At 39.9% G+C, this 11050-nt stretch overlaps 1 protein-coding gene across 8 annotated transcripts in view; it reads left to right on the forward strand.

Annotated features, from left to right (window-relative positions):
- The window catches only part of NFX1 (nuclear transcription factor, X-box binding 1), a 76934-nt gene that overhangs the window by 62328 nt on the left and 3556 nt on the right, over window positions 1–11050 (forward strand). For 3 of the 8 annotated variants that reach the window (XM_046938097.1, XM_046938095.1, XM_004935068.5), the window contains 2 exons: window positions 6255–6400; window positions 9589–9690. In XM_046938097.1, coding sequence (XP_046794053.1) covers window positions 6255–6400; window positions 9589–9690 — 248 coding nt within the window. Of the gene's footprint in view, window positions 1–4264; window positions 4360–6254; window positions 6401–9588; window positions 9691–11050 lie in introns of those variants that run through there. The other 5 variants (XR_005857846.2, XM_040696315.2, XR_005857848.2 and 2 more) reach the window with 4 other exon arrangements.

Below are 11050 nucleotides of genomic sequence, written 5' to 3' on the forward strand. Positions count from 1 at the left end.
CTATCTTCAGTTCCCTTAGTTCAAGAAAAGGTAACCTTTTGTATCAGTATTGATGTCATTTTCCTTTCTCTTGCTTATGAGTGCTTGGACCATAAAGCTCTAATTTGTAATATAGAGTTAATTAGTGATTAAAAAAAATAATTAAAAAATGATAGAGCAAGAGAACAGGGGAGCTGGAGAATATCTCTAATGTTTAATTCACAGCAGTAACTGTCATGGAGTTATCTCTAGATCTGTGTCTGTGACGTGGGGACAGCAGGCCCACAGGTCAACCAGCCTGGAAAAAAGGAAAAAAAAGTTTCTGCAGTTTACAGGCCTGACTGGTCCTGCTCCATGACTAATGAGGCAGGTGCCTCGCATGCCCTTGCCCCTGGGAGAGGGGAAAAGGGGGAAGGGTAGGGAGGTAGTAGGTAGGTCTGAAAACAGAGCAGCTGCAGCGATCTGAGGAGGAACGTTAATTTACTAAACGTGATCTCAGAATGCAAGATAACACAATACAATTGGAATTGAGGCCAATAAATCAAACATAATTAGAGAGTGTCCAAAACGGAGGCTTTACTCTATAGACTGCAGAACATGTGCCCCTTGGCAGCGAGCAAAGAGAGGGGCTCCTGGCCTGCCAGAAGCTCCACCTTTCCCTCCTCTGGGCGTGAAGTCCTCTGGGCAGTGCAGCCCCTCCCCTCCCCCTCTGAGAACAAAGCACCCAGCAACAGTGGTCCATGGAACCGGAACATTAACTCTTCAACTCCCACTGCTTTACATGACGTTATAATGTGGGATACCAACAACAAAAATCACAAAACCAAGACAGTAATCAACTGTTGAGATTCTACAAAACAGACTATTGAGTGTCTAATGAAAAGAGAGTATAGATTGCAGAAGAGAATGAAAAGTGTTAAATCAGTCATGACAATACTTTCCCTGTCTAATCTAAAGGATCACAGAATCATTAAGGTTCCATTTAGTCCAACTGTCCACCTACCACTAATACTGTGCAATAAACAGTATCCCTAAGTAGGGATCTACCCTTTCCTTCAACCCCTCCAGGGACAGTGACTCAACCACCTCCGGGGGCACCCTGTTCCAGTGCCTCACCACTCTTTCAGAGAAGACGTTTTTCCTAATATCCAGCCTGAACTTCCCCTGGTACAACTTGAGGTCCCTCTAGTCCTATTGCTCGTTACATGGGAGAAGAGGCTGACCTCCACCTCACCGCAACCTCCCTTCATGTAGTTGTGGAGAATGATAAGTTCTCAGCTGAGCCTCCTCCAGACTAACAAATCAGAGTTTCCTCAGCTGCTCCTTGTGCTCCAGACCCCTCACCAGCTGTGTTGCCCTTCTCTGCACATGCTCCAGGGCTTCGATGTCTTTCTTGTAATGAGGGGCCCAAAACTGAACACAGTACTCAAGGTGTGGCCTTACCAGATGTGAGTAGGGGGGACAATCACCTCCCTGCTCCTGCTGGCTCATGTTTAGCTAGGTGTCAACCACCACCCCCAAATCCTTTTCCTCTGTGCAGCTTCTCAGTCACTGCTCCAAGTCACTACCCCCCAACTTGGTGTTATCTGCAGATTTCCTGAGGGTGCACTCAGTCACCTCATCCAGGTCATCAGTAAAGATACTGAACAGTATGGGCCCCAGTGCTGACTCCCTGGGGGAGGGCTTCTCATGGCCAGCTGCCAGCTAGATTTAGCTCCATTCAACTCCACCACTCTCCTGGTCCAACCAGCCAGCCAGTTCTTAACCCAGCGAAGAGTATACCTGTCCAAACTGTGGGCTGCCAGCTTCTTCAGGAGAATACTGCAGGAGACAGTGTCAAAGGCTTTGTTTAAGTCTAGGTGTGCTTTGTCAGCAGCCTTTCCCTCATCTGTCAGGTGGGTTACGTGGTCATAGAAGGAGATCAGGCTGGTCAAGCAGGACCTGTCTTTCATGAACCCATGCTGGCTAGGCCTGATCGCCTGGTTGTCTCACAGATGCCATGTGATCTCCCTCAAAGTGACCTGTTCTATAACCTTCCCTGACACTGAGGTCAGGCTGAAAGGCCTGTAATTCTCTGGATTCTCCTTACCATGCTTCTTATAGATAGGGATCACATTAGCAGCTCTCCTGTCATCTGGAACCTTTCTGGGTGACCAGGACCACTGATAGATGGTGGGAAGTGGCTTGACCATTACCTCTGCCAGCTGCCTTAGCACCTTTGGGTAGATCCCATCTGGCCTCATGAACTTGTGACAGTCCTGGTGGAGTAGCAGGTCTCTTGACTGTTTTCACCTGAATTATGAGGGGTTTATTCTGCTCCCTGCCCCAGACTTCCAGGTCAGGAGGCTGTGTACCCCAAGGATAACTGGCCTGACTCTTAAGGACAGATGTAAAGAAAGCATTGAGAACCTCAACCTTTTCCTTATCCTCAGTGGTCATTTTTCCATCATGTCCAGTAAAGGATACTTCTTCTTTCTCCTCTTACTGTTAATGTTTATTTGTGAAAACATTTTTTGTTGTCCATGACTGCAGTGTTCTGGTTGAGCTCACATTAGGCTTTAGCCTTTCTGATTTTCTCCCTTCATACGCTAGCAAATTCCTTGTACTCTCCCCAAGTTGCCTGTCCTTTCTTCCCCAGGAGGTAAACTCTTTTTTTAGTTTTTTCTTGGAGTCTCAGTGAAAGTTCCCTGTTCAGCCATGCTGGTCTTCCCCACAGGCTCATCTTATGGCAGATAGGGACAGCCTGCTCCTGTGCCTTTAAGACTTATTTCTTGAGGAGCATCCAGCTTTCCTGGAACCCTTTGCCCTTCAAGACTTATTCCCAAGGGACCTTCCCTACCAGTGTCCTGAACAGTTCCAGGTCTGCCTTCTTGAAGTCCAGCATAGCAGTTTTGCTGACCCCTGTTCTGACTTCACCAAGGATTGAATACTCTTGTCACTCAGCCCAAGACAGCTCGCACCGCATAAAAGGCAAATTGCTCGCTGTTTAAGTTTCTGTCATGATCAAGATGAACAACTTAGGGTCACGTGGTAACCTCAAGGATGAGTTCTGCACAATCCTGCACTTCACACTGTTGGGAACTGCTATTTTGCAAGGTAGAAGTTATTCCCAGGAGACAAATTATATTTCGAAGTAGAAGAGTTTTCTTTTCTGAACAACGAAGATGAGTGACAGAATTCTTAAGCTTTGAAATCTATATAATACATGTACAGCTTAAATATTCTTTCATGAAGTCTTTAGAAGACAAATCAAAGAGTTACCTGAGGAGTTCTGTCAGAATATTTAATGTTGTGTAAAGGCTGCTCCGAAAGTAATGCCTCCTATTTTATTATGTTGGAAGATGCAATGCAGTTCCAACTCAAGTTATGGCAAATAATTTTATGCATTTTGATACACTGGCTAAATACAGTTGTTTGGTTAACATAAATACATTGCCTGCATATTTTCAAAAGGAATTTGTATGGTTATAATCATATATTCAACTTAAAACTTTGGTCATGTCTCTTTACTAAGATCTATCTTAATAGAGGATTTTCAAGAATGAAGTACGGGAAGAGTAAAATTTCATCAAAAATCTCTGATGGTCACCTTGATAACTCATTAAAATTGCAACCACTTCCATCAAACCAGTGATTGATGTATTAGATCAGATATCCCACTAGTTTTGTGTTTTTTGGTTTTTGTTGCTTTTTTGTTTTAATAAAAATCATTGAAGAGTAAAGTAAGTTTTGTTACTTATATGCATTGAAAACATTATACATTTTACAAAAATATTATACATTTACATTTTACATTATACGTTACAAAAGTAATGCCTCCTATTTTATTCTGTTGGCCCATGACATCAGAGGCAAGGGTTGGTGGAAGGCAATAGAGGTTGAACGTTCCTACCAGTATTCCGTTACATTTTATTGCCATGCAGCAGATGACAGCAGGGGGGCAGTCTGACTGCCATGGAAGTGCATATGAAGCAAAGAGGTGGAATTGAATTCCTCTGTGCAGAAAAAATTGCACCCATTGATAGTCATCAACACTTGCTGAACATTTATGGAGACCAAACAGTGCATGTGAGCACACTGACATGGTGGTGGTGTGTCTCAGCAGTGGTAACAGCAACAGTGGGTTATCTCCCCTGGTACAAATTTTTATGAGCACAGCATGCAGGATCTAGTTTGTCATTGGCAAAAATGCATAGCTAATGGTGATGACCATGTTGAGCAGTAGTGTTCTGTAGATGAGAATTTGCTCTATCAAATAGTGTTATTGTGCCCTTTGTATCTTTAGTAGTTTCCGTGGAAATAAATAGGAGGCATTACTTTCGGAGTGACTGTGGCCAAGACAGTTCCTGTCCACTCAGTGCATTCCAGGCAAGCCAAAAGGTTAGACACCCATGTCCTAAATCCTTTCTGGTTGAAGATGTGACTTATGTTCTTTATTTCTAGATGTAGAGCTTACTCCCTTGTATTAAAAGTGTTTTGCATGTTAGCCTATCAAATGTTCAGGTAGCTCTGCCTATACCAGTATTATGTCTTATACACATTACTGTTACACATATTTACATACTTCTGCTTTGATTTGTTTATGTTTTTGCACTGTTCTTCAGATATGACTTCAACTTTACTGGATAAATGAGCAAGAGAAAGGATTTTTACTCTTTATTCACTGAATGGTCACTGTACACATTAATACAGTTAAACTCACCTGTCATTTTATGACTTAGCTTGCCTCATGAACATCTGTTCCCCCAGATTCACCTGTATGTACTAATCTAGTACAACAGAGTTGTTGCCAGTGATGTGTGTAAGCAGACAAGACAGAAAATATCCGTATCATCCAGCTCTGTCTGCATATAGGAAGAAATTCTGATTTTTTTTTCCTGACCCCAGAATTATCACCACTTTTCTAAAGGAAGTCATAAATAGGTGCAGAATCTGTAGAGTTCTCTATATGGTATATGAGTTCTCATATTGTATATGGTTTAAGATTTATCAAAACTGTCCTTTTGTTAGAGTCCGAAGTGAGCTTTTCTGCATCGTAGTGATTTAGAAAAGACTTCTCATGTGGTCTGTAATGTGACTCCTTTTTTGATGTAATTCTGAGTAATCCTCATTGTGTAATCCAGAGGTATATTAATCAGATGTTTGTATTTGAATATCTAATGTAGGTTGTCAGAAAATGTCCTAGAATCCTTCAGGTCAGAAGGGACCTTCAGAGGTCATCTAGTGCAACCTCTTCCTTGTATCAGGAGCCAACAATAAAATCAGACCAGGTTGTTCAAGGACTTTGTCAGTCAAATTCTGAAAAGCTTTCTTAAATTGGCTGCTCCCAAAGACCTTCTACTTCGTGTGCCTAAAAATGCTTTGTGCAGCTGATCAGCTTGTAGTTCTTGTCATTCTTGCTCTTCCTGAGCATAGGCACAACAGTTTTTTTTTTTCCAGTGATTAGGTTCATACCCCAAACTCCACAACCTTTCCAAGATGATTCTGGTCTCTTAGTGTCACCAAATGCCCTGAATCCAGTCCCATAAACTCGTACAGGTTCAGAACTCTCCAGCAATTCCTGACTCAAACTTCGTTTGAATCTGGTAGTTTATCTTCCCCTTGAATCCTGTCTATAGACCTAAAATCCTGTGATACGTTCTTGGTGACTAATAAGGCAAAGGCTGAAACAGGGTGTTTTGAGTCCTTGAAGCAGACTGAAGTATTGAGTATCTTATATGTTACTAAGTCACACTACCCATTAGGAGGGATGGACAAATATATATATATATATATTTTACTTTTTATGTAGCAGTCAATGTCAGATCAAGCATCAGTCTTTGTTAACTGAAACTAAAACTACTTTAATGATATCAGTAGACTTTGTGACGTGACAGATTTTGCAGATGAACAGCTACTTTGGTATATGGAAGTGACAACTAAATCTGATGCCTTTATAGCAATCTGCAGTATCTGCATTGTAAGTAAGCAATCTGAAAAAGGGAAATTCAGAATAAAATATCCCATTTCTTTGGGGTATAGGTAGAGTGGATGTATTCAGAATTTGTACATACGTACATGTGTTAATACTTTGAGGTGAGAACTAAACTGTCATTTTTAGATGAGTTTTTTTCAATATTGTATTATTAGCATTTTGTTGTACTGCTTTTGTCACAGTGGCAAAATTTTCAAGGTAGAAGCAGTCTTTCTCCCGTATTTCATTTGTTTCCTCCTCACACCCTGCCTTTCTTTGCTAAAGGAAAACTTTATTGTATTTTTTTTTCTTTTGAATTCAGGGCAAGTATACAAAGAAGAGTCATTGTTACCCACCAATGAACAGAGATCACCGCAGAATCATCCATGAATTAGCTCAGGTTTATGGCATTGAAAGTGTGAGCTATGACAATGAGCCAAAGCGTAATGTTGTTATCACCGCAGTCAAGTATGTAATTAATTTTGTTTTCTAGGAACTGTGTATGATTTATCACTTAATTGAATAATTTTCTTTGCAATGCAATTTGCAACATGCAGTAGTTTTCATTACAAATTTTAAATGCAGTTTTAAATTGATAATTTGATAGACTCTATTTGTCATCATCAAGTACATCTTCAGGAAAACCCAGTTTAAAAATTAAGAAAGCAAAGAAAGCAACATTTCTGGAAGCTTGTCTCAGCACTAACTTCTTTTCTTTTGTCATGAGCTAAATTTGAGAGAAGTGTTGAAGATAATAGATGTAATAGATCTTCATATAGTTTTATATACATTTAACCATTTTACATTGTTAAATGTTAATTTATAATTATATAGTTAGATTTTTATTTTAATAACTTATGTCTGTTCTCTGATAAAATAATTACTAGGATATTTTTTCCCCCTTAATTTCCATGTAAATGCTGTCTTAAACTCAGAAACGCACAAAACATTACTGAATGATAACAAGTATAATTATGAAGTGTTTTGGTCATGTTAAGTAAATGTACATTCAGTTACTCCCACAACTGCTTTCTAAGAAGGTTTATCAGCAACATATGTAGGTTGCTTCAAAAATAATGCCCTATTTATTTCCACGGAAACTATGAAAGATACAAAGGGCACAATAACACTCTTTGATAGAGCAAGTTCTCAGCTACAAAACGCTATTTTTCAACATAGTCACCGCCATTATCTATGCATTTTTGCTAGCAATGAAAAAGAGCTTGCATGCATCGTAAAGACCTGTACTAGTGGCAGTAACCCACTGTTGCCACTGCTGAAACACACCATCCACTACCTCACTGTGTTAACATCCACAATTTGGTCTTCATAAATGTTCAGCTAGCATCAGTGAATGTCAGTGGGTGCATTTTTTCCTCACTGAGGAATTAATTTCCACCCCTTTTCTTCATATGCACATTCACGTCAGATGCCATTTTGTCTGACTGCCCCTTTGCCTACCATCTGCCATACAACAACAAAATGTAGTGGAATATTGGCAGGAAGGTTCAACCACTACTGCTATCCCACCATCATCTGTCTCTAATATCGTGGGCCAACATAATAAAATAGGAAACATTACTTTTGGAGCAGTCTTCATATAAGACTGTTAAGAGTAGTAACAGATACGTATTAACTTTTTGGAAATGGTAGAATCATAGAATCTCAAAGGTTGGAAAAGACACACAGGAACATCCAGTCAACCGTTTACCCATCACCAATGGTTCTCACTAAATCATGTCCCTCAACACAACATCCAAACGTTCCTTGAACTAGTACTGGAGAGTTATCACTAGGATGTCTGAAATCATAGCTCAGGTACAGAATGCATCTTCTCTCGTTCTTCACTTGTCAGAAAAGATAACAGGCGCAAATAAAACTATCAGAAAGAAGGTTCATACAATATATAATAACTGTGGAATGGGTTTCTCAGAAAGTCAGTGACTTACTATATATGAAAGTAAACAACCTTAGATTATATATTGTATATATTGTATATATGCAATCTATTTTATCTGCATGTATGCTAGTGGTTTCAAATACAGTGGTACTTTTGAGAATAGAAGTATGGGAAAGGCTAACGTTACATTAAATGATAAAGCCATAAATAGGCATTCAAACAAATGTTTCTTTCCAGTGGGAAAGGGGAGGCTGAAGGGAGACCTTATTGCTCTCTTCAGATACCTGAAAGGTAATTGCAATGGGAGCGGGATTGGTCTCTTCTCACTGGTGACAGGTGACAGGATGAGGGGAAATGGCCTCAAGTTGCACCAGGGGTGGTTTAGGTTGGATATCAGGAAACACTTCTTTACAGAAAGGTTGTTAAGCACTGGAATAGGCTCCCCAGGGAGGTGGTTGAGTCACCATCCCTGGATGTGTTTAAAAACCACTTGGATATGGTGCTCAGGGACATGATTTAGTGGAGAGTTGTTATAGTTAGGGTAGTATGGTTAGGTTGTGGTTGGACTTCATGATTTTTAAGGTCTTTTCCAACCTGAGCAATTCTATGATTCTATGATTTTGATTAAGTTATGAATGTAATGTAAATAGGAGGACAAGAAGTAGCATTTATTGACGTATTCTGAAATGGAGAGACCAAGCTAATTTACTCTCCATCTAAAAGGGAGCTAGAAGATAGTATTTAGAGGAGATTCTACATCAAAGAAGGCAGTGAAACATTCCTTAGAGGAAGAGGCATTCATATAGAAATAAGGAAAGCATTGTAGTTTAGTGTACCACAGCTGCAAAATAGTTTGGTTTTAAAATGCCAGTAGTGTGGGCTCAGAGGAAGCTGCAAGAAGAGTAAAAAACTGTCCTAGACAAGGTTTAAGAATTTTAGTTTATTCAGTTTACTTCCCCCTCAAATGATGAAAAAGAGTCTGTGAATGGGAAACATGCTGGTAGTAGAAGGTTTTTCAGTTTGTGGTTAAGTCAGTTAACACTGACTGGAAGCTGAAACTCACTCTAAGAAAGTGATTCATAAATTTGTAGGAGATTTTAAGATTTATCCACAGCCTGTTATTGTATTACATAAATTATATTCTATATTATATATATTGTTATACATTGTGTATTATATATAGTAATATTATATACTGTATATATGTATATATTTAATATTTTATGTATATGTTAAGTACATATATATAGTTTGTATGGTAGTTACTCAGCTTATATGCCTTTTTGGAATAATCTTTCAAAGCAGTTTCTGGTTGGTTGGTTGGTTGGTTTGTTTTGTTTTTAATATCCTTCCCCTTTCTCCAGCCAGTTTAACCTTTGGACATGCAATGCAATACTGAAGTTGATCATGATTCAGACAATACATGCTAGGGGCATGATAAAACTTCCTGTATTGGAGAAAATATTGCCCTACACCACGATCAAAGGGTGGCCCTTGCACTGCAGAATACTCTTGGGTATACGGTTTAATTTTTAGGTGCTACTGCGTGGAGCCAGGAGTTAGACTCAGTGATCTTTGTGGGTCCTTTCCAACTGAGAATATTTTGTGATTCTGTGAAAATTAAATATTTTTATAGATGAAATGCAAATATAAATACTGACATTGCAACCGCTGCTTTTAAATACGTTTTTGCCCTGGTTTCTTAATGCGTATAACTTCCTATTTAATACAATAACCTTTTCTATTTTTTCTCTAGAGGGAAATCCATTTGTCCAAGCAATACCTTAACTTCTGTGCTAGATAAAGAAATGAAGAGCAGGCCTCCACCTCCTATTCCTCATTACAAACAAACAGATAAGTAAGAAATTTGTTTCAAAAATGGTGTGCATCAATTCTGTGCTCAGTTATTTGAAAGGGTCTTGAACTTCAACTTTATAATCCCCAGGTCTTTGTTTTTCCCAACCCCTGTGATACATTGGAGCTTTCAGCCCGCACTAATAGATTTCCACAAGAAGAAAACCTGAAATGAAGTGTTAAAAAAATGTAGAGTTGACTGTGATATAAAAGCAGTAATAAAACAAATTTTGTGCATCTTCTTTTGAGGAGAATATATGATGGGGAAAAAAAAGCTTGGGGACTGAGATAAGGACAGGGAGATCACTCACTGATTACAATCACATGCAAAACAGGGTAGATTAATTTATTGTCTGTTGATAACAGACTAGAGCAGTGAGAAGTTAAAGGAAACAAAAACCATCTTCTTCCCTCCATCCACCTTCTTCTACCTCCTCCCTCTTTTTGGCATGAGGAAATGGGTTGTGGTCAGTCCATAATGCTTTGTTGTTTCTGCTCCTTCCTCCTCACTCTCTTGCCCTCCTCCAGCATGGGCTCCCTCCCATGGTATGCAGTCCTCTGTGAAGTGATCCACTGTGAGCTTCCCCAGGTTGCAGTTCATCAACTACTGCTCCAGTATGGGTTCATACTGTGAGGTGGAGTCCTTCAGGAATAGGCTGACCCACATGGATCCCCCACCAGCAGCAGTTCCTCTGATATCATTTGCTTTTGCATGGGCTACTCTCTATGGCCTGCAGTTTCAGCCCAGAGTCTACTATTGCAGGAGCTCTCCATAAGCTGCAGGTGCCTGCAAGCCTCATACACCTTCTCCACTCTGGGCTGTACCATGTAGATCTGCTCTGAAGTTGTGCACCATAAGCTGCAGGGGACAGCCTACTCCACCGTGGTCCTGTTCTTAGACTGCAAGGAAACTTCTGTGGCAGCACCTAGAACACCCACTCCTCCTCCTTCACTGACTTTACTGTCTGCATGGTTGTTTACCTCAAATTGTCTCAGTCCTCTCTTCCAGATGCTGTCACACAGTATTTTTTTCCCTTTCTTAAATATGCTCTTACAGAGGTACAGGCAGCGTTGTTTGTTGGCTCAAATTTGGCAAGCTGCAGTTCCTTTTTTGAGCTGGCTGGAACTGACTCTTGTGTAATAACTTCTCTTACCTTCTAGTCTCTTCTTACAAATGCAATCTCTGCAGTCACCTGGCTACTAAAGCTTTGCTATGTAAACCCTATGTGCATATATATTTTTTGTTATTCTTGCTTTTAAAAATGAGCAGATTTGACCAGTGGCCACTTCAGAAATATTTCTTTTGGTCTTTCCTTTAGAAAGGCATGTTGAACATTTAATTTCGGTACATTATTGACAAGTGT

The sequence above is a fragment of the Gallus gallus genome, chromosome 2 (assembly GCF_016699485.2).
Source record: "Gallus gallus isolate bGalGal1 chromosome 2, bGalGal1.mat.broiler.GRCg7b, whole genome shotgun sequence".
NCBI classification, from domain to species: Eukaryota; Metazoa; Chordata; class Aves; order Galliformes; family Phasianidae; genus Gallus; species Gallus gallus.